We start from the raw sequence: 23678 nt of genomic DNA, 5'->3' as shown, positions 1-23678 counted from the left end.
GAGATACACCGCCTTTAAGGCTAATCCTGCCGAAATGAAAAACACAAATGAAGCCCTGCTCTTTGTTTTTTAAGCTGCAGTCCGCACCGGAGATGAACAAAGTGGAAAGTATTTCTGGATGAAAAAAAATAAATATGAGCAAAGCGACTGATTGGAGAAATAAAAAAACAAAACAAAAAAAAACCACGACTGGTCCGTGTGAAAAGGAACTCCCGTGTATAACTCGGTATAGTGAATTTGCTGTTGAGGGTTTTATCACGCCAGGCGAATGGACTCAGCATAGCAAATTAGTTCTGAGAATTTTGAGGCTGGGCTTAAACACGCGGGCTACGCCACCGTACTACACCGCGTGGCCCTGCAGCCTTTCACATACTACTTAGTACGATAGTATGCGGCTTTAGACGTCGCCTCCTCGGCTTACGTCGCCAGGCGTTTTAGTCTTTTTTTCTTCGTACCCGGGGTCACGTGACCGTCTGTGTTCGGAAGAGTCCAACTCAGAGGTAGCAAAGCGAAGTACTCGGCGCGTCTTCCTACCAAATTAGTGGGATTTTTTCCAATTTTTGATACGTTGACAGCACAATTAAGACGTCGAAAGACTTAAATCGCTACATATTGTGGAATGAGTTAAAACGTCGTGTCAGTATTCACGAATTAGAAGGCGGTGTAAAAATCACGCACACCCCCGCCCTGTAAAAATGGTACGTCCACAAGCTCAAATTCCGAGAATTGAGCTCGGCTGATTCTTAGAACAGGGGTTCTTAGAAGTGGTGATGCAAGAAGTTTCTAGGAAAGCACTACCAGGTGATGAATTTTTTTTTTTTTTTTATAATTCTTTTTTTTCTTTCTCAATAATGTGCCGCTTGTTCTGTGGTGCTGTTGATCCGCGCCGGTGTTTTATTTAATCAAAAATTTTTCGTAGGATAGTTTTTTATGATTTATTATGATTGTGATTGTGTGTGTTTCATTGCGAAGCTGTTCTGAACTAGTTGAAGTGCGGGGTAGTGTGAGTGGTTGGTGACAGGGGCGCCGCGGTGCTATTTGCCCTTGGCCGATCCGAGCGGGCAGCACGAGACACTGTAACGGCTTGAGCTCGCGCTCTGTGTCGTGGGCTGCGCCGCGAGTTCGTGTGTGTGCGGGCGCGCGCGCTCGCGCGTGAGTGAGTGTGTTTGAACAGGGAGAAAATGTTGACGCGTTGCGTATTCGGCCAGAAGGATTCACTAACTACATTGTGAACTTTCAAATCACTGAAATGTGCAGTGGGGACGGAGTGTCGCACTGCTCTGTTCTGCTTTATGAACTGTTTGAATGGGGGTGGAATGTCTGTTTGAAGGCTTTTTTTTTTTACATGTATTTTCCTTCTCGTTCTGTTTTACAGTAACTCTGCATGTGGTGTGTTTTGTTGTTTGTTTCCAAACACTTTTCTGTGCGTCTGTTTTGTGTTAAATAATGCCTCACGGCGGAGCTGTCAGTGTTGTCTGAAGCGCGTACTAATTTGGTCGCTAGCTCGAAACTCTCCCAGCTAAACAGCGCCGTTCAGCCTTCACCGCCACCATGTTCAGCTTTTTATTTTTTACTCCACTTTCCAGCTCACGCGCCGTAAATACGCCTTTGTGTGTGTGTAAAAGTCAAAAAAAAAAAAAAACCTCTAGTTCAACCTGTTGCATGAAAAAAAAAAAAGCCGTCAGAGAGGATAACTGGTTGTGTAACCACCGGTACCTTTTTTGACACAACAGCTCGCGGTGTTTTCACAAACTTTGCAAGTTCACTTGGTCCGAATCCAACAGCGGCTCGGCGCGCTGCCCTTCTGCCGCGCGCGCGCTGGACCTGACCCCCTGTTCTCGTGCGCGCTCTTATGCCCACTTTGGAGCGCGCGCGCGTTTCGCCGCTTACACGGACATGTGCTTATTTCACTGTGAGAGTGTGTGTGTGTGTTTTGTTTTTTTTGTTGTCCTTATGGCCCGACGTAGATATTTTGTGCGTTTGGGGCTGCGTCGTTATTAACGTAAGACCGAGTCGTTTGTAAAAGCAGGTCGCGCGCTAGACTTTGGCATTTAGCACGAGGGTCATAAATCAGTGTTTTCCGAAGGCGCCGCTCGTGCTCGCTATTTCTGGAGCAGAACTAGCCAAAAATCCGCGACTTGTGTAGTTCAGAGTCGAGTAGAAAAACTCCTCTTCTGCACGCGATCAGTGCGCGCGCGTGCGTCAGTTTCCTAACAAAATTACCGTGCAAACATTTGCTTGCATGGATGAATCGAGGTGCAGAGTCTTGCGCAACCGTTAAATGTTAGAAAAATGACTGGTGCTGTTTCTGATTTATTATTATTACAATTATAATTGTTGCTGTTGTTTTAACCCATAATGAGTTAATTCACAGGTTCCCAGCCCAGAGTTTGCATCTATTAATGTTTTCCCTGAACACACAATCTTCACCTAATTAACAGGTGAAAAAGGGGTGTGTTTGAGCAGGAAGAGAAGAACATCGACATGGACAGAACCTGGGCTGGGAACCTGCGAGTTAATTGCATGGAGTTGATTACTGAGCTGTCAGATCAGTGTTAAAGACCTGGTGACACCTCGTGGTCGCAGAACAGCAGAAGGAGAAGAGAAACACCAGAAAGTGCGCGTGCTGCTTTGAGACACACCGGGTTGACCCCCTGCTCTTTGGGGTTGGAACTAAAGCACCATGACATCAACCTGCCTTTCGGGTTACGTCCCAATCCGCATTTGCTCCCCTCTTAAACGGTCTGTCAAGATAGAATGCTACCTGTGGTTACTATGGTAACGCGTGGTCGCGTTCTGTCTTGGCGATCTACTAAATTACTTTCCTTTTGTTTGCATTAAAAAGGAAGTTGTACTGAGCCAAGGGATTACATGGACTACATAGTGTGCATGCTGGGGGCGCACTAATAAATTTAGATGTATGAAAGGATAAATACTGTGTGTGTGTGTGTGTGTGTGTGTGTGTGTGTGTGTGTGTGTGTGTGTGTGTGTGTGTGTGTGTGTGTGTGTGTGTGTACACAATCTTTAAAGTACAGAGTAAAGTTGAATGAATGTCACTATGCGCAAAAGTACGCTTATGCAGCCTGAGAGGATGTGCATTTCTTATGACAGCGAAGATTCATCGCAGTAAAAAAAAAAAAAATCAAATCCGATAAAGAACATCACGTTCACACTGCTGAAAATCCAGAATAGTCTGAAATACAAGTTAAGCTGGTAGATGTTGTGTGGAATAAGTTTTTGAATTACTGCCACTGTAGTAACAGGTTTTTTTTTTCCTATTCATTTTTTCTGGACAAAAAGAAAACACAACAAGGAAGCAATCAGGACAATCACAATAATTAAACCCAATTTAGTTGGAAGACATGGACTGAGTTCTGCTTGTGTGTTTGGTAGCTGGTAAATAGTCAATATATTTGATGAATTATTTATTTGTAGTGTGTTTAGAAATATGCTATTCTGCATGTTTGATCTCTTGCATTAAAAATATACCTGTTTGATTTTATGCGTGCGTTTTCTCGTCTCTCGCGCACGCGCGTCCCCTCGGAGTTTGAGCGTTGCTAGGATACTAAAGCGGAATTTCTCTTAAAGCGGAAACAAAATGTCTTAAACACGCAACGCTGGTTTACGGCACCGTTTCAAACACTCTGGTTTGTATATACATTTGGTCGATGTTCAATCCTAATTAACTACCACATGTGTTCTTAAACAATAAATCGGAGTTTTCTGACCAAGAAACTTGAAGTAACTTATCGAACTGAAACTGCTGACAGTAAACTTTTCTTCTTTTTTTTTTTTGTAGCGGTTTGTCACGGGTTGGAGCAAATATTTTCTGCATTTAATCCCATTTTTACATCCTAAAAAAATTAAGATTTCGTATCAAATATTGTTGCATTTTGATTTTCGTTTATTCGGTCTGTGGCGCCACCCAGTGGCCATATATAAAAACTACAATTTGGCATAAACATCAATAAAAAACAAAGATTTATTCTATTGAAGTATTTCTTTAGTTTTTATGCAGCTGCAAGATTTTTTTGGAAGTGTTTTGATCAAGAATTAGAGGTAAAAACTAAATGCTTTTGATTTGATTTTGATTATATATGAAAAGGCGATGACTTTGAAATTGGACCATTTCCTCCTAAACAGTGAGATGGGGAAGTAAAAGTTCATATTTTTTAGTTCTCACTGGGCTTGCACTAATCTGTCTACATCCAAATCTATCAATGAAAGGTTAAAATGTTAATTTCATTAATTTCTGTCCAACCATTAGTGGTTATCAGTGGTGCTTTGTGTTTATTCAAGTGTGACATGTTACCTTCATTGTTATTGTCACGTGTTAATGTCAGTTTGCCAGGCTGCTCCCAATTTATGTACGTACAGAAATGAGGCACCAAAACTCATGGCTTGATGTTTCATTCCAGATCTTGACAAAATGTCTTGTGCAGCAGACAGCTGCATCCAGTTCACACGCCATGCCAGCGACGTCCTGCTCAACCTCAACCGGCTGCGCAGCAGAGACATTCTCACAGACGTCACCATTCTGGTCAACAGACAGCAGTTTCGTGCTCACAAGACTGTCCTCATGGCCTGCAGGTACACTAAAGTTATTCATTTTAAACATTTTAATCGTTAGGCACTGAAATTGTCTTTAAAAAAAAATAAAAAAAAATGTATATATCATTATTATCTCTCTATCTAGGGACCCACAGGGAGAATATGTTCTAAATTTGCAAATGTCTTATTTTCACAGTGGGCTCTTTTACTCAATATTTACTGACTCCCTAAAATGCAACATGAACGTCATCAATCTGGACCCGAAGGTTGACCCAGAAGGCTTTGCAGTCCTCCTGGATTTCATGTACACATCCCGTCTCACGCTGAAGGAAAGCCTCATTGTGTCAGTCATGAACACAGCCATCTACCTGCAGATGGATCACGTTGTTGACACCTGCCACAGATTCATTAAGTCCAGGTACGTCTTACAAATGATTTGCCAGGGTCTAAACATGGGTTCAACATTCGTGTAATGTATATAGTGGCGGAAAAAAATATATTTGTCATAGAAATCAGTTTTTACTCTTCTAGGCGTTGCTGTTAGTTTTTAATCAAATTGTACTTGATTAATATTAGTAAATGTATGCTTCTTTACAGTGACTCCTCCACCAAACTGCCCAGAGATGATTTTCTGGTCAGTCCTCTGATTTTACCTCAAGATGTCCATGGTTACAGGCCACATGAGATTGTGGAGAACATGGCAGGACGACCAGGCTCTTTCCGTGACGGAAGGTCTTACGGTGCCATATTTAACGGAGTGAACACTCCCAGCGGCTCCTATCATGTTTATGGCCAGTTCCCTATGCAGCCGTTCCCTTTTTCCATCTGTAAGCCGTCAGACACCAAAAACACTTTCCCTGACTTTGCCAAAGGCGGTGCCATCCTCCAACATAAACACTGCCCGCCAGGCGAAGACTTTGTGCGCGGCTCCAATACCAGCCACTTGAGCTCATGCCACTCGGACTCCTATTCTTCTCGAGTGCTGGGGAGAAACGATGAAATGAAAAGGGAGAACCTGCAAGGCTTGGCTCAGTCCATTGTTACGAGTTCTAGAAAGCATGGCCTCACTAGCCTGGCCCAGGATCATCAGAGAGACATGAACAAAGAGCAGGTTCCTTTGGCTGAAGACGGGCTGAACCAGCAGCCCTACTCTGTTGGTATGGCTACCAGCGGGCGCAAGCCTCTGATTGGCAGCCCACAGAGTCCATTAAAATCTGACTGCCAGCCCAATTCCCCCACAGAATCGAGCAGCAGCAAGAACGCCGCACTCTCACATGCATCTCAGCTTCAGACTCCACAGGGCATGCAAGACCCCAAGGCTCGCAACTGGAAGAAATACAAATTCATCGTGCTTAATCAGAGTACCAAGGAGGAAGAGAGCAGCGCTCACGAACCGGAGATGCGCTCACCACAGAGGCTGGCATTTCATCCCTCATCTGAATCTGAGCAACCAGACATGCAGGCTGCCAGCACAAAGATCACTGATCACGGAGAGGACTTCAGCGTGCCTCAAGCCAGCCGTCTCAACAATATTATTAACAGGTGAGTGCATTAAAACTAAACCTTTTTACACACAGTGGCAAGATCTTAAGCAGGTATGTAGAGTTAAACGATCGGAGACAGAGTTTAAGCAGTGTGTGCTTAGCCCATACAGTCCTTCAACTTTTTCTATAATTTCTTTATTGGATAAATACATTTACTGTATATATGTATGACAATATATGATGCAACAATGGTGTAAAACTGTCGCAGTGTTTGGAGACGCACTTTTATCCTCAGTCTCTACAAACTCGGAATGAATTTTCCTTCAGCACATCCAATGACTGTTTACCTCCTTAGCCAGGATGTGTCAAAGTTAAATGTTTGAAAGTATGACAGTGTCAGAAGTGGCTGTGTGTGTGGGGTAAAAAAAGCAGCAAAAAATGAAAAAAAAAACTTTCTTTGGCAGAAGTCTGGAGGGTTCACAGAGGACTGGTGACAGCCACTCTTCTCTTTATATGAGCCACTTAAAGTGCACATCCTGTGGCTCACAGTCCCCACAACACTCAGACGTTTGTCCCAACACTCCCGGCTCCCACCTTAACGAGGAGATGGCCGAACTGCACTCGGAGTATTCCGACTCCAGCTGTGGTGAGGCGTTCATTTTTTTTTTTGGTTTTTATATTTACTGAAAGTGTTCAGAGAAACAGTTCAGCCAAAACATATACATGACTTTTTTTTTTTTTTTTTTAATATTGTCCTATTATTTAGGATATTAGAAGCCTATAACCTTTGCTCTTGACACAGCCCTAACATTTCACACTCTTTGAAGAAAATATCTAATTTGCTTCATCTGTGTATTTTTGTCTACAGAAAACGGTACCTACTTTTGCAATGAATGCGACTCCAAATTTGCAGAGGAGGAAGTCTTAAAACGCCACATGCTTCAGGTGCACAGCGACAAGCCATACAAATGTGACCGTTGCCAAGCAGCATTTCGTTACAAGGGAAATCTCGCCAGCCACAAGACGGTACACACAGGTAAAGGAGGGAAGGATGAAGGATTCATTTCAATGGACTTTCTCCTGCTGTTAAGACCCATCGCTCTAACGGTCCTGTTCACTTTACAGGAGAGAAGCCGTATCGATGCAACATCTGTGGCGCACAGTTCAATCGACCAGCTAACCTCAAAACCCACACGCGCATCCACTCTGGAGAAAAGCCATACAAGTGTGAGACCTGCGGGGCTCGATTCGTTCAGGTACTTCCTAATACTTCCATGTCCAGATTTAATTTAGATTATATTTAACATCTTTATTTGTGATAAATTTATTTGAACTTTATGTGGAAAAAAAAGTCAGTGTTCAATAAATCTCAATAATAATCGAAAAAAAATGTTGCTGCCAGGAAGTCTAACCGTAAGCTTTGGTTGCTAAGTAATGGACCAGGCAAAGATTATATTATTCCATGAATTGAACAATGAGTTTAAAACTGCACATAAATACAAACCTTAATAATTGTGCTGGACAGAATGCACATGGATTTTATATTGGCGCTACATGTCAATCAGACTTTCAATACGTGTTACAATTGTGTACGTTGTGTTACAGTGCTCGTTTTATGTTGTGTCCAGGTGGCCCACCTGCGTGCCCACGTCCTGATCCACACGGGAGAGAAGCCATATCCCTGCGAAATCTGTGGCACACGATTCCGGCACTTGCAGACGCTCAAGAGTCATCTGCGCATACACACCGGTGAAAAACCTTACCATGTGAGTTCACCAGAGAGAAGTGCCACATAAGCATCATATTTCTACTAGTTGAACTCAACCGTTAAGAAATGCTTTGTTTGCTTTGCAGTGTGAGAAATGCAACTTGCACTTTCGCCATAAGAGCCAGCTCAGGCTCCACCTGCGACAGAAGCACGGCGCCATAACCAACACCAAGATCCAGTACCGTGTGTCCACAGCAGATTTGCCAGGTTTGACCAAGGCCTGCTGAACATGCACACAAACACACAAGGGCCGAACCACAGCATTCTCTGAGCCCTATTTGGACAATCATCTGAAAATGTAGTGCCACACTGTGTTGATCAGACAAGAAGGAAAAAAAAGAAAAAAAGAGGCATTTAATGCCATTCTACGGGTTTTCTCTATATGTGAACATAGAACCACATAAGGTCTCTTGTCACTTTATTGTTTATATTTGCATATAAATATACAGTAATGTTGTGTTTTTACCTTTTTGGTTATTGAAAAAGCTTTATTTTGTTGAGAAAAAAAAAGGAGGATGGAATGTGTTTAAAAAAAAAAAAAAATACAAAAAATTAAAAAAAAAAATTATAAAAAAATTGAAATTCCAGTTTTTGAGAGAACAGTATTTTATATCAAAGTTACTTTTCGGAAAAAGTATTGGGATTTTAATTGAAGGTCGGTATATTTTCTGGCGGTGTAAAGACTTGTGTCCAGAGATTTTTATGTGTGCAGGGTACACTACACTAGAATGGCCTCCTTTTACAAAAAAAAATATCTCAACCTGGCTGTGCCTATAATTGGGTTCGGTTGTATACAAGAATAATGGCTGCTCTCTAACGTGTAAAACAATGCATGAGGCGGGTTGCTACTGGTCGACATTCTTTAAAGTAAGAAACTGTAAAAGTGATATAATGCATAGTTCTATTCCCGAGATTGCTCTCTGCTGGCAGAACCAATCTTTTAATTAAATGTTAAAATATGCATTAAAAGCCGATACTGTTATGGTACAACAGTTATTTCACTTCAATTGTGTTTGTATAGAAATGTGACTATTTCTGTTAGCAAGTGAAGGTTTACATTTTTGTCATTGTTCTAGAAGCTACAGTAAAAGTTATTACTGCGCTTTTTGCCCTCTATGTATACACACTGTGTATTCAAGGTGCCTTTCTCAGTGGTGACTGAATTGCTTTCTGTTACTCTGCTAAGGTACAACTGAAGGACACCACTTGTCCTGTTTGTTTTGTTTTCCATTTCATGTGTATGTTTTTTTACATGCTGTTCACCAGTTAAAATTTCAAAGAGTAAAAAAAAGCAACTTCATTATTGCTTGAGCTGTGCATCTTTAGGACTCTCTTTGGGATCGGGCTTTTTCTAAACATGCATTAAGCTAACTGTATATGTGTATGAATGTAAAATAAAAGTATTGAATTTCTATGTACAACTCTGCAGCAATGTCGTTTTAATTTTTTAAGATCGCTAAATTAAAGAACAGTAGTCTGAACTCTATTCTTACATGAATAGCTCCTGTAACATTGAATAACATGCCTTACAATTTGTAGGTTTGCACTCTTATGTACAAGTAACCTCTGGTGGTAAAATGGTCATAAATCTATACAAAAAAATGACACGCTCACATTTTCTTTATAACCTAAAACTGAAAAGGAAAAAAAAGGAAAGCTTTTAGAATGTAGAATTTCATTTTTTTTTTTTTTTTTTTTTAAAACCCAGGACAGTTTTAAGATGTAACAGAGCATCTTAAAATACACTATGGCCAAATGTTTGGACACCTGCTCATATCTGTTTTTGAACATCCTATTCCATATTTATTCTCATATGCTAATAAACAGTTTTCTGGGAAGATGTTCCACCACATTTTGGAGCATGGTTGTTGAGATTTGGGCTCATTCAGACAAGGGTGTTTAGTATAGTTAGATGTAAGGTGAGGAGTCCTGTGGAGCAGTTACCATACCAGTTCAGCCCAATGACAATAGCTTTAAACATAGGGGCATTGTCATGCTGGAACAGGTTTGGGTCTCATGGTTCACGTGAAAGGAAAATCTAAATGCTACCACATCCTAATACATTTTATACAACTGTCTTAAACTTTGTAGTAATATTTTGTTAAAGAGCCATGTATTGCTGGAAAAGATGGGGGTGTCAGGACATTTGTCCATATGTGTATTTTACATACCAAACATACATTCACTGTCAAAAAGAGGTTTACATGTCATGCAGGAATTGCCAGTTAATCTGATGCAAAACTATTTACAAATAACAAGTTTAAAAATTGAGTTTAGGTCTATTTCCATGCCATGGGTCTACAGCAAGGAGAATCAAGGTATACACAGCTCAGTCAGACAAAGTCTCTTAGAGTAGGACAGAAACCAGAAGCACTACCACAAGTATATGCAACCTGAGACATTAACAGTACAGTACACTTAATTGTCATCCACCCAATCATTCATCTTTCCCAAATCCTTTAATCTTGAAAGGTAGGAGTGTCCTCACCAAAGAAATAGATTAAACAAGCTTAGAAACAAGACTGTTTTGGGGATTCTTTCTATCAAAACAAAAAAAAAAAGTGAGCTTTACATAGATTCTTTAACATGAGAATATTCAGAGCTTTACAGATCACGGCATATTGTAGTCAGTGCATTTATATAAAAAGAATTAAAAACAAGATGACAGATACAAAATATATAAAATCACTACAATTGTTTTATTAAAAAAAAATAGCATATAAAAATAAATCCTTTGACTAGGAAAGTCAAGCCTGAGCCAGTGTACTGTTTAACATTTGTTAAATGAATATGAATCATCACAAAGAAAAGCTTTAGAGTTTAGAGAAACAGGAACACACCAGTGATGTCGAGGACTGCATTTCCCTAAAAAACATTGTCACACATTGTCCACAAATGAGTAATATCAGTAATATCATCTCTGTGCTACTATTTACCTCACACAGCAAAAAATAATCTACTTATTTTATTTATTAAAAATAATCTAGGATGTGAGTATGGACAAAAATAGCAATCCTTTACATATACCTCATGATTCTATAAGCTCAAATACACTAGATTGCATCTCGGAGTAGAACCATGTCAGAGGTGTGGTCCTCCAGGATGGGAGTTTGAGGAAGCAGGACTGAATGGTCACAGAAGTACACGCAATGGAAAAGCCATACGCAGGCAGCAACAATAGTGGAGTTGTTAGAGAGTCACTAAAAAAAGTAAGGAACTAAACCTGCACATTAATGAGGTAGTGAAAACCCATAACAGAAACACTACACCACTAATTTCTCGTTTCCCTTTTACTAACACAGTACTGTTATAGGAAAATGAGCAGTGAGGTGGTGTAATTGTTTTCCAATAACAGCATGTCCTGAAGAGTTCTATGCCACAGCCACCTGCAAAATTTTATAATTTTATTTCTTTTACTTTAAATGGTTTAATTAAGTGACTTTACATTTGCATGCAATTCAAAACAATTAGGATCCTGTGAGCTCTTAATCACTTAAGTTGCAGAAAGATTTCACCATATTGGTTAAAATATGCATATTAATATTAATCCACAACCTCATAGTTAGGGGCATCATTAGAAAAGAAAAAAAAAGACTGCTACAACATGTTCTTAAATCTAAAGGGGGCAAGTAAAATAATAAAATTTTTTTACATCCGAAATACATTCACTCATGATGTGTCATTATTTTAATCTTACTTTACATTCAAGTACAACTTTAGAGGATAAAGATCAGCTGCTAAATGAAATGTCAGATAAAAAAAAAAAAATCTTTCATTTGTATTAATCGATTAAAACGAATCTTTAAAGTAAAAAGAATTGCATATTGAATAATGGATTCAAATAACCGATAGAAGGGAAGCAATGAAAGTGTGAGAAAATGCTGGCCCATGACATAGTTGCCCAATCATAAAAGAATGAATTGAACCATTTTATATCGTGGGTGAATTGATCATTTTCAGTAAGAGGCTTTTTGGCCCTCAGTAGCATATTGTAAGTCCAATGCCGCAAAAGGAACATATCCCTTTCAGCTTACTGTAAGAATAGCTGTGCTGGTTTATATTTCCCCCTTCAGGGCACCACTATTCTTGCCCAAAGTCTTCACTGGAGGAAAAAAACACAAAAATAAATAAATGAATAAAATAAAAAGGTTCTTTAGCATAATAATATCAACAAAAGTAAAACAATACTCAGTAAATATAGTAATCTTAAATAACGCCCAAGCCGTAATATAGAACAAAATTTTTAATTGAATTAAAACATTCCAAGCATGTTTCTAATACATTTATACATTTAGGGTGCAATATGTGCGCCCATATTATTGATATGATTTAGTCATAAGGAATGGTGTCATTTAGGTCTTCAGGGCCAAGTCTCAAGTGCTTCTCTTTCTTTGTTGAAATCTTAAAATAAAAAAATAAAAAAGAATTATTAAGAATACACACACACACACACACACACACACACACACACACACACACACACACAGAATAAACATATATATATTATTAAAAAAAAAAAAAAAACCCTTGCTAAAGCATTGCAAAACATACAGGCATATGACTGGTGACGTTAAAAAGATGGTGTCATTATTCATACCTCTTCATCTGATAGGTCACACACTGAGTAGTCACGCATAGAGCTGTCACTGAAATATCCTTCCTTCTAAAAAATTAAACACATATAGATTAGAGTTCAAATTAATGTTTAATTGGAACAAATAAAATATTTTAAATGTCAAATAGCTTCAGTATAAATGTATTTCATACTGAAGATTTCAAGTATTAAATTATACTGAACATGCCGAATATATATAAATATATATATAATCTTCACAAACCACCTCACTCACCTGGTCGTTGTCCATACTGGTTTCTGACACATACTGAGGATTTTGGATAATGCACTCCATGATTAAACTCTTGTCCAAAAAGATCTCTTCCCTACAATTAAAGATAATAGTATTTTTTAGTCTGACCTTATACCTAATAATTCTTGCACTTCCATACCTCAGGTATGTAAAATGTGGAAAATGTAAGAAAAATCTAAATATACACACACACACACACACACACACACACACACACACACACACATACATATATATATATATATATATATATATATATACACACATCAAGGGCTATTTGACCAAGAAGGAGAGTGATGGGGTGCTGCGCCAGATGACCTGGCCTCCACAGTCAACGGACCTGAACCCAATCGAGATGGTTTAGGGGTAAGCTGGACCACAGAGTGAAGGCAAAAGGGCCAACAAGTGCTAAGCATCTCTCGGGGAACTCCTTCAAGACTGTTAGAAGACCATTTCAGGTGACTACCTCTTGAAGCTCATCAAGAGAATGCCAAGAGTGTGCAAAGCAGTAATCAAAGCAAAAGGTGGCTACTTTGAAGAACCTAGAATGACATTTTTCAGTTGTTTCACACTTTTTTGTTATGTATATAATTCCATATATAATTCCACATGTGTTAATTCATAGTTTTGATGCCTTCAATGTGAATCTACAATTTTCATAGTCATGAAAATAAAGAAAACTCTTTGAATGAGAAGGTGTGTCCAAACTTTTGGTCTGTACTGTACATACATATACACACTATAATATATATATATATATATATATATATATATATATATATATATATATATATATATATATCCTATGTAGATAGTCAGATATATACACAGACCTGCTTCATTACTGTTTGATTTCTGCTTCACTGTTCACTATTCTTTATAATGTTTGTCACACAAACACACCGTTGATATCTTTGTAGAGGTCAACCACATTGTTGAAAATGCAAAGGATGTGTGGTGTAGGTGAATTACCATAAATTAGACAAAGCATGTATCTCCCCTTTCATTAAAAACAAAGCTAGACCTGCTAAACTGTGGCCTGTGGGGAACATAGTCTATAAGAAATTTTACCAAACCTAAACTTTCTGTGCATAATAATAATAATAATAATAATAATAATAATAATAATAATAATAATGTTGGTGAAACCTGAAGTGAAAAAATTTAAAATGTTTGTTCCCAGACTGGGCAACTCTGAACTCCTGAAGAAGGTTTTAAAAGTTTCCCCAGTAACAATGCTAGCTAACATTCAAAAACAAGGCTTTTTGTGAACTGTATAGTTGTGAATGTCATTTAATCAGTGCTAAATGTTAATACATACACATTCATTTCGAAAGAGACACCACAATGTGTTACATGACATCACGTGTTATTTATACTTATACGTTACTCACTGTATATGTTTCACCAGGTGGAAATTAGCCTGTTAGCATTCACCTATAATGGTCCACTTGGTTACCCGCAAAAACATTTAAATAATTAGAAAATAATTATCAGGTGTCAAATTGTTTCTCTGCTTTCACAAAGTCATACTAAGCTCATTAATGAATTATCTAACTAATTGAGTCTGGTGTGTTAAATCAGGGGAAATGTGCACTGGAAGCTCCAGGACTGGAACTAGACAAAACAACCATAGATTGGTGGTTTTGCATACTTTTTATTTTTTCCTGCTTTAACACAACCACTTTAACTTAGGAATCTTTGTTAATTAGCTGATTATTCACACCAGCTATGTTGGGAGCAGGACAGACCCTTAAAGGACACACAAATGCACCATGTTTTGTGTTAAGATGGCATCAGACACACTAAATTGTTAATGTATTAATCATCAATTAATTCATGCTTGTAATGTTTTTCCTCAAAGAGCCAGTGTGCATGCAGGTTTTCATTCCAATCAAGCAAGTCCACACCAAATTCTACCTGTTTCAATCTAATGATGTTTATTTTCAATGACCATCAGGCGTGGCCCTTGATTGGTTGGACTGAAAACCTGAGCCCACCCATGCTCTAACAGCTAGTTATTAGTAAGTGGGAAGAATCTCACATGTTCCCAATATACCAGAATTATAATGTGGCCTATCTAAGACTCCTTGGACAAGAGGGAACCTTTTCTCTGAAAGACCTCTAAATATACCACAAGCTTTTAAAGAAAAAGTGCACATGAAGGGAGCTATGCCGGATATATAAAAAAACAAATTCAGAGCAAACAGATGTCAAAATAGTTTAGACAGAAATTACCACAATTATTCAACATGGTATCGGTTTTATTTTCATTTCAACAAAACAGAAGTGGGACACTACTGTGTCTGATTATGACTAAACATTTTGGGGCTCTTCTTGTTTTCCTGATTGAATAAAAAAAAAAAAAAAAAAAAAACTAAATGTAATAAAATGCATTTAAACATAGAAACATTATACCTAGGTCAATTCTGCATTCACAGGCTGAGTACTACAACTTAATCTGGAAAAAACCCAGGTAACCCCATGTGCCAAGTGAACGTGTACAGAAAAACATCGTCCACTACATTCCTTAGACCAACACAATACAAAATCTGAGCTTAAAAGAAAAGTGTAGTCCGATTTTATTTTTTTTTTTTTTTTTTTCCACCAAGAAGGGAAAAAAAAAATCATTGTTTCTGTTGCATGGCTTCTTTACGCGCTGCATCCTGTAACAGCTGTGTGTCCACCTCATCTGCCGGGAGCTGGACGTACCTCACCACTGACCCCCGGATGAAGCAGTTTTTCACAGACAACTAAAGACAGCAAGGACAGAATTAGATTAAGTAGAATTAACATAATATAAAGAGATTTTTTGGGAGACATATGAACTCTTACTAACCATGTGAGGATACTTTTCAGGGTCAGTGACACTAATATCTGTGAGTTTGATGTTCAGATACTGTGAAAAGAAAACAGCATTACAGTGTATATATGCAATACAGAAACTTACATATATAAATAAATAAATTATATAAATATATAATTATATAAATAACCTCTAGAAAAATACCTGATCTACCGAGTGCAGGGTTCCACATATACTGCAATTCAGACAGACTAAAGTTAGCAAACATCCTGTGGTAGATTTTTCAAGTGGCTCTATGTAAAAGGACCTTGTTGTTTAGTGTTTATTAGTGAAGTCTCTCAATGCATGTACAAATACAAAAAACAAAAAAAAGACACCACACCCACCTCAAGTCATTCTTTAACTCCACCACCACATCTTTACCCACCAAGGATTTGAAGAACGAGTAGAAAAGCTGTTAAACAATGAGAATAAGAACAGAGATAAAGATCAGATAGAGAGACACAAAATATATAATGGTCTTTAACAGGGGCTCTTAACATTTTGTACACTCCTCCCAGAGTAAAATAATATCTTCCGGTTTTATCAGAGTGGAGATTCGTTTTTACACGCAAGTGAAAATTACAGCTTACCACATTAACAGCAATTCCGGGTTAAACATTTTATAGGTAATATTTAGAACTGCCTTTTAGATAAAGCCCATTTTATGTCACCATGCAATTAGGCTCTAAACTAGCATAACTTAAATAAGAACCATATAAACCTGGATACTATTTCCCCCATTTATCTCATAATCAGAATCTGAAACTGGAACACACCCAAGATGGAATCTAAAGGCACAATAAACACACCTTTATTCACAACAAAAAGAATTTTGGAATGGATAATCCAACCGTCAACCTGCACTTCACAATGTGGGAGAGAAATACAAAACCCAGAAGAAACCCATGAGACATAGTGTGTATATCACTTACTGCAAATACAGTAACATTGGGTTTAGGATTGAACCAGAGTCCCTGGAGCTTTGAGGCAGAAAATTGTGCATCGTTGTAGGACATTCTTTCATGTTTGGCTTGGACCATGCCTGTAGCAAGGTGTGGGTACTACTTAATGCTAGCAGACTGTGAGCTCTACTACGGTCTTGTCTGTCCCCTGGATTTCTACACATCACTGTAAATGGTGAGAAGATTCTCAAGCTCAGAACACTAGAGAGTTAAGAGTACTTCCCAGTTCCATCTATCTATCTATCTGTAAATATATTTAGAAAAAATAACAGCTCTGAGCAGTGTAAAAATGTATATATATAATAAGATTGTGCGTGAGATTTGTGTAAGGCACAATAGATGTAGAAAAATATGGGATATAAATAGAGATATACATAAATATAGATGTACAAAAGTCAAGAACTGTGTATCTACAGATAATGTATAGATATGTAGAAGATAATATAGGATATCATATGAGTTTACAATTATATACAGTTAGAATTATCCAGAGATTATTTAGAATTATTTAGTTTAGAACAGAAATGCAGAACTACATGATGATTAATAGCCAGAGGAGGCAAAAGTACACACATCCTTCACTCGAGGTGAAGTGCAGATACTCATGTTTTAAAATATTCTGGTAAAAGTTGAAGTACTGACTATACTTTTTCACTCAAGTTAAAGTAAAGAAGTTTGGGCTCTGACAATGCATTTAAGTAAAAAGTAGCCATTACTACTACCTGTTTTAGTGTCATGCTGGTTACTGGACCTCACATCATATTAATATAAAAGATTCTCAAATGTTGTTATGTACTGAATGTATCCAGGCAATACATCCACCATATAAACACAAGCAGAGAAAAGATGATGATCAGGAATGTCTTTGTTCTCAGTCATGTTTACATCACTGACTCCCTCATCCATGTTAGCTACACTTCTTGTTGTCTTCTGCCCTGCTCATTGTTGGCTTTGTAAACAAGCTTACTTCTGTTGTGTGAGAGAGAGAGCCAGGAAATGATACACCTGTGGTAGATTAAAGAAGCAGCACAATGACAAAAAACATGTTGATGGGCTGAAATTGGTGCACTGAAGAAAAAAATATTGATCATGTGACCAAATATTGGTGGTTTAAAAATGTAAGAAGTAGAAAGTACATATATTTGTGTAAACAATTTAATGAGTAAAAGTAAAAAGTTGTCCGAAAAATAAATAGTGAAGTACTGATGCCAGAAAAATCTACTTAAATACAGTAATGAAGTATTTGTACTTTATTACTTTCGATCTCTGTTAATGACAGTAAAATTAGTAGTAGATCAGTGAGCTATCAGTGTCCTAACGGTGTAGTGTAGAGTTCAGTGAGGTGATGATGGTAGATGGGAAATGCTGATCCTGAACTTGCTGCTTCCTAGAACATTAAACAATTTGTGACCGGGATGTGAAGTCCATAATGATGATGATGATGATGATACTAAGTATCCTTCAAGGCTCTTCTCTGTTCCGAGGTGGTGGAATGAACTTCCCCTAGACATCTGTACAGCAGAGTCCCTGACTATCTTCAAGCGACGATTGAAGACCTACCTCTTCCTGAAACACTTAAATAAGCACTTTCCAAGTTTGCCTTGTAGAATTCAAGAGTTATATTTATATTAAGATTGTAATCTTGTGTACCAGTGTAGATTTATTCATTGCTATATTACAAGCATGCATATTTTATTTTATTTTATTATATATATATATATATATATATATATATATATATATATATATACACACACACACACACACACACACACACACACACACACGTATGTGTATATACACATACACAAACATATATTATATATTATATATATATATATATATATATATATATATATATATATATATATATATACACACACAAAGTCGATAGATCGATAGATGTGCAAAATGCTCTGCCCTATATACTGTATTTATAACACGGTGCGAAGTCCTGCGTGCATTAAGTGTAAGCTAATCAGCTAGCTAGCTACTATAACTTTCCCGAATTATAAATGAAAGAAAGAACTCAATGGACTCCAGAAACGTATAATTATGCCTACAAGGATATCAATCTCAAAATATCAGTGCCCTTCACCCACACGCCCAAAAAATTATGATATTAATACATAAATATAAACATACATAAACTCACCATTTTCACGCGCTGTTTTATGCACACGCTTACGTCATCAAATACGGGCAATAGCAATAAAACTATCTTCCTATTGGTCAACAGCTTCAGGAGGTTTTTATTTATTCTTTCTTTTCATTGGTCCGTACTGTATTCGTCATCATTAGGAGACCGGTGCTATTTGAACGCTTACGATTTCAAACGATTTTTAAACCAAACCCTTTTATCGTCTCAGTGCATCCATACAGCCTTACAATCCACATGTTTCTAAGTTGTTATTGGTATAATGGAAACATTGTAATACAATTGATTTAGGAATTTAATTGTTTGTATGTGCTATAAATGGCTATATGCGCGATGATGAATCCCTGCATTCAAAATAAAGGTCGAACATGTTAGGAACGTGTTTCATCTCTCAGCACTTGATGGCAGCATTTACAAAACAACTGCAAAACCGAACGTGTGGGGTTTCACGGTCAAAGTAAAAGTAGACTCAAAAAGAATGAACAAATATAATTATTTTACAACTAATGTCTTAGATGTCTGTCTGTCTGTCTGTCTGTCTCTCTCTCTCTCTCTCTCTCTCTCTCTCACACACACACACACACACACACACACACAGATCTTCCATATAGAACACACAGTTTAGTTTATAGACGCCTTATTAATCGAGAGATTCACAAAAACTATTTCAGATCAATTGATATGTTCATCCAACTGCCGACACTTTTGACCTGCTGAAACAATAAGGAAACTAATTTTTGTTATGTTAATGACACACATAATTAATGTTTGTTTATACTTAGCAGCTGATCATATAATGTTAAGAAATACAAGACGACACTGTGGCTTTCTGTCTGTATTGCACTGCATTATCCACTGCATATTTGCACAATCCTTAACGTTTTTCAGTGTACTGTATATTCCACCCACATTTATTCTGTATATACTGTATCATAAAAACACTAATATATGTTCATATGTATAAGTTGTTATTTGAGCATGTTATCTTTTTGACATGCCTTATCCTCTGCACAAACTTTGCACAGTATATATATATATATATATATATATATATATATATATATATATATATATATATATATATATATATATATATATATGCATCTTCTGTACATAAATCCCCCTGTACATATGGACCCATACCCATTTAACATATTGCTATTTATTGTAAATAGTCAAGTCAAGTTAATTTCAATAGCGCTTTTCAAAACGGACATTGTCTCAAAACAGCTTTACAGGATTTAAGGGTTAAGGTGGACAATAACTAGACCAATTATGCATAAGTCTTATCAAATCTAAATAATCTTTTAACCAACCTCACATTTTCAATTAAATTCTAATCAATTTCATGAACCTTTCAGTTACATTATTGCCAAATTGAAATTCTAAGAATGAGAAAACATAATATCTCTCTCTCTCTCTCTCTCTCTCTCTTTCTCTCTCTCTCTCACATACACACACACACACAAACACACACACACACACTTGCACACACACACATCCTTATGTCAACACAATAAACTCATAGAACATTCAGTTCAGTTTTAAAATTTTTATTAGAAATGTCATTTTTATTAGAAATTTCTTTCACCAGAGGGACACCTTATTAATCGAAGGATTTACAAAAAACGGTACAAAACAGTCAATATGTTCCTAAAACTGCTGACACTTTTTGACCTGCTGAAACAGGAAGGAACAAAATATGCTAGCGTTCAAGCTCGAGCGCCAATAAAATAGGTTGCCCACTGGCTTCATCAGAATAAACTCATTGCCAATCTCAAATAGTGTTAGTGGTCGAATTATTTATTATACTATTTCTATAAAATTAGCAATTTTTTTGTCATAATACAAATTTGCACATCCGGTCCATGAACATCTGTTGGTTTGGCTACATACTAGAAAATCAGTGTAGGTATTTAATGTTTCGTGTCTTGACAGCTTTTACAGTAAATGTCAGACTGGTCAGACAGTCAGACTGGTCGGGGGTGTAGGAACCATTTATACTGCTTCTCTTAATGTTAGTCAGATGTTAGGATTCAGCTTTAAATCATTTGAAGTGCTCGTTCTTAAAGTTGTACTTTCGGACATACATAGTAAACTCGCTCTGGTCACCGTGTACAGACCCCCAGGACCCTACGCTGATTTTCTTCAAGAGTTTGCTTGTTTTCTATCAGATCTCTTGATCAATTTTGATAAAGTGCTGCTTGTAGGAGACTTTAATATTCATGTAGATGATGTAAACGATGCTCTAGGATTATCATTTGTTGACTTATTAAACTCTTTTGGGGTTAAACAAAACGTCACCAGACCAACTCATCGCTTTAACCACATACTAGACTTAATAATATCACACGGAGCAGACGTCACTGATATAGATATTTTACCTCAGAGTGATGACATCACAGACCATTACCTCATACTGTACACACTACCGGTAGAGCAGATTAGCCGTGTTGCACCACGTTATCGACCTGGTAGGACTATTGTTCCAACCACTAAGGACAGATTCGTAAATAACCTGCCTGATTTATCTCAATTTCTCACTAAACCCATAACTACTATTAATCTTGATGAGATAACTAAGAACATAGACCTTATCCTCACTAGCACATTAGACACCGTTGCCCCTATCCGGTTAAAAAAGGTTAGAGACCAAGCACCTGCATCTTGGTATAATAGTCATACACATGCCCTCAAGAGAACAGCACGTAATCTGAGAGAAAATGGAGGAAAACTAAATTGGAGGTATTTAGAATCGCGTATAAAGACAGTATGCTCAGCTACAGACGGGCGCTAAAAGCTGCTAGAGCTGAACACCTGAGCAAACTTATAGAAAACAACAAAACAATCCCAGGTTCCTTTTCAGTACAGTAGCTAAACTAACTACAAATCAGGGCTCTGAAAATTGTGTTCCATCACAGTTTAGTAGTGAGGACTTTATGATTTTCTTCACTGAAAAATAGATAACATTAGAAAAACAATTGTGGCAGTTCAACCTCTTACAGCATCTCCTGAGACAGTGTTACCTTCAACTCCACAACTCCACTGTTTTACATGTATAGGACAGGAAGAGCTGTATAATGTTATTGCCAAAGCTAAATCGACAACATGTCAGTTAGATCCAATTCCTACTAAATTACTGAAGGAAGTGTTATATACAACTGGTGAGCCTCTTCTAAATATTATTAACTCCTCACTATCTTTAGGTCACGTCCCTAAATCCCTCAAGTTAGCAGTTATTAAGCCCCTCATTAAAAACCTAATCTGGATCCAAACACGTTATCAAATTACAGACCAATTTCAAATCTCCCATTTATGTCTAAGATTTTAGAAAAGATTGTCGCTGCACAGTTATGTTCCTACCTGCAAGAGAACAATATCTTTGAAGAATTTCAGTCAGGTTTTAGGCCCCATCATAGCACAGAAACTGCTCTAGTTAAAATAACTAATGACCTGTTTTTAGCTTCAGACCAAGGCTTCATCTCGCTGTTGGTTTTACTAGATCTTAGTGCTGCATTCGACACTATAGACCATGATCTCCTCCTAGATCGCTTACAAAATTACATCGGCATTCAGGGACAGGCATTAAGCTGGTTTAAATCCTACCTGTCCGATCGTTACCATTTCGTAGATTTGAATGGAGAGCTATCCAGGCTAATGCAAGTAAATTATGGCGTGCCGCAAGGTTCAGTTCTAGGACCCCTGCTCTTCACAATATACATGCTTCCGTTAGGAAATATTATTAGAAGGCATGGAATTAGCTTCCATTGTTATGCTGATGATACTCAGCTATATATTTCATCTAAACCAGGCGATACAGCTCAATTAACCCGGATGACTGAGTGTGTTAAGGAACTAAGAGATTGGATGACCCATAACTTTCTACTTTTAAATTCTGATAAGACTGAGATTTTGCTCATCGGCCCAAAACTGGTATACAGACGCTCCAGCATCTCAACCTGCATTTAGACGGATGTTCTGTAACCACTAGTTCAACGGTAAAAGACCTGGGTGTTATTTTAGACAGCGACTTGTCTTTCAAAAATCACATCAATCAGGTTACAAAACAGCCTTCTTTCACCTTAGAAATATTTCTAAGCTAAGAAATATGTTGTCTATATCCGATGCAGAGAAGCTCGTCCATGCGTTTATGACCTCCAGAATAGACTACTGTAATGCGTTACTAGGTGGATGTCCTGCTTCATTAATAAACAAGCTTCAGTTAGTCCAGAATGCAGCAGCCAGAGTTCTTACAAGGTCAAAAAAATATGATCACATAACCCCGATCTTATCGTCCCTACATTGGCTTCCTGTTAAGTTTCGAATAGACTACAAACTATTACTTCTCACTTATAAAGCACTAAATGGTTTGGCTCCGTGTATCTATCCAGTCTTTTAACACGCTACAATCCGCCACGCCCCTGAGATCTCAAAACTCTGGGCTTCTAGTAGTTCCTAGAATAGCAAAGTCCACTAAAGGTGGTAGAGCATTTTCACATTTAGCTCCTAAACTCTGGAATAGTCTTCCTGACGGTGTTCGGGGCTCAGACACACTCACCCAATTTAAGTGTAGATTAAAACGTATCTTTTAGCAAAGCCTACACATAACACACATCACATCATAACCTTGTGCTCCAGAACATCTGATCACATGCACATTATCAACTTGTGCTGTTAATATCATGAACAGCAGCTACGCTAATTCCTCTCCACTGCTTCTCTTTCTCTCCCCATCCCGAGGCATCCTGAGGTTGCTCCAGCTCCAGTCACCTCCCACCTCGTGATGATTACGGACCTTTAAAGAAGTAGATGCCGAACTCACAAACATCCTGAACCATCTAGAGACGTACCAGTGCCATTTGGATCCCGCTACATGTGTGGAGTTTTGACATTGGACCTCCTGGAGTGTTTAAAGGCTCTGGCATGGAGAAGCTGATGCTGGATCTGTGGTGATCACAAATGCTGAGCTTATAAAACTCGGAGCTACTAACCATATAGACTGTTTAAGACTGCAGAAAGAACATTACTTATAATCTTAT

The 23678-nt window shown here is 37.8% G+C and overlaps 2 protein-coding genes across 7 annotated transcripts; one reads left to right on the top strand and one right to left on the bottom strand.

Annotated features, from left to right (window-relative positions):
- Positions 1-654: 654 nt before the first annotated feature.
- Positions 655-8268, top strand: bcl6aa (BCL6A transcription repressor a). Of its 4 annotated transcripts, none has more exons than XM_046848393.1 (9): positions 655-801; positions 4419-4590; positions 4748-4969; positions 5149-6093; positions 6503-6681; positions 6904-7071; positions 7161-7291; positions 7664-7801; positions 7890-8268. In XM_046848393.1, exons 1-9 carry the CDS (start codon positions 771-773, stop codon positions 8028-8030), a joined length of 2127 nt encoding a protein of 708 aa, XP_046704349.1. In that variant the 5' UTR covers positions 655-770; the 3' UTR covers positions 8031-8268. The 4 variants fall into 4 exon arrangements, with proteins under 4 accessions (XP_046704349.1, XP_046704341.1, XP_046704353.1 ...); XM_046848385.1 differs by having other exon boundaries at positions 6500-6681; XM_046848397.1 differs by lacking the exon at positions 655-801 and adding an exon at positions 844-3647 and having other exon boundaries at positions 6500-6681.
- A 3763-nt stretch (positions 8269-12031) lies between these two features.
- smx5 lies at positions 12032-18753 on the bottom strand. 3 transcript variants are annotated; one of them, XM_046860348.1, is made up of 8 exons: positions 18637-18753; positions 15864-15931; positions 15682-15712; positions 15511-15570; positions 14066-15424; positions 12654-12744; positions 12401-12466; positions 12032-12204 (listed from the first exon to the last, which is right to left on the bottom strand). In XM_046860348.1, the coding sequence occupies exons 1-5, from the start codon at positions 18637-18639 to the stop codon at positions 15299-15301; spliced, it is 288 nt and encodes a 95-aa protein (XP_046716304.1). In that variant the 5' UTR covers positions 18640-18753; the 3' UTR covers positions 12032-12204; positions 12401-12466; positions 12654-12744; positions 14066-15298. The 3 variants fall into 3 exon arrangements, with proteins under 3 accessions (XP_046716304.1, XP_046716310.1, XP_046716318.1); XM_046860354.1 differs by lacking the exons at positions 14066-15424; positions 15511-15570; positions 15682-15712; positions 15864-15931; positions 18637-18753 and adding an exon at positions 13993-14015; XM_046860362.1 differs by lacking the exons at positions 14066-15424; positions 15511-15570; positions 15682-15712; positions 15864-15931; positions 18637-18753 and adding an exon at positions 12937-12960.
- Positions 18754-23678: the final 4925 nt, after the last annotated feature.

Source organism: Silurus meridionalis, chromosome 1, assembly GCF_014805685.1.
Source record: "Silurus meridionalis isolate SWU-2019-XX chromosome 1, ASM1480568v1, whole genome shotgun sequence".
In the NCBI taxonomy this organism is placed as follows: Eukaryota; Metazoa; Chordata; class Actinopteri; order Siluriformes; family Siluridae; genus Silurus; species Silurus meridionalis.
This window is presented reverse-complemented; position numbering and strand designations above follow the sequence as displayed.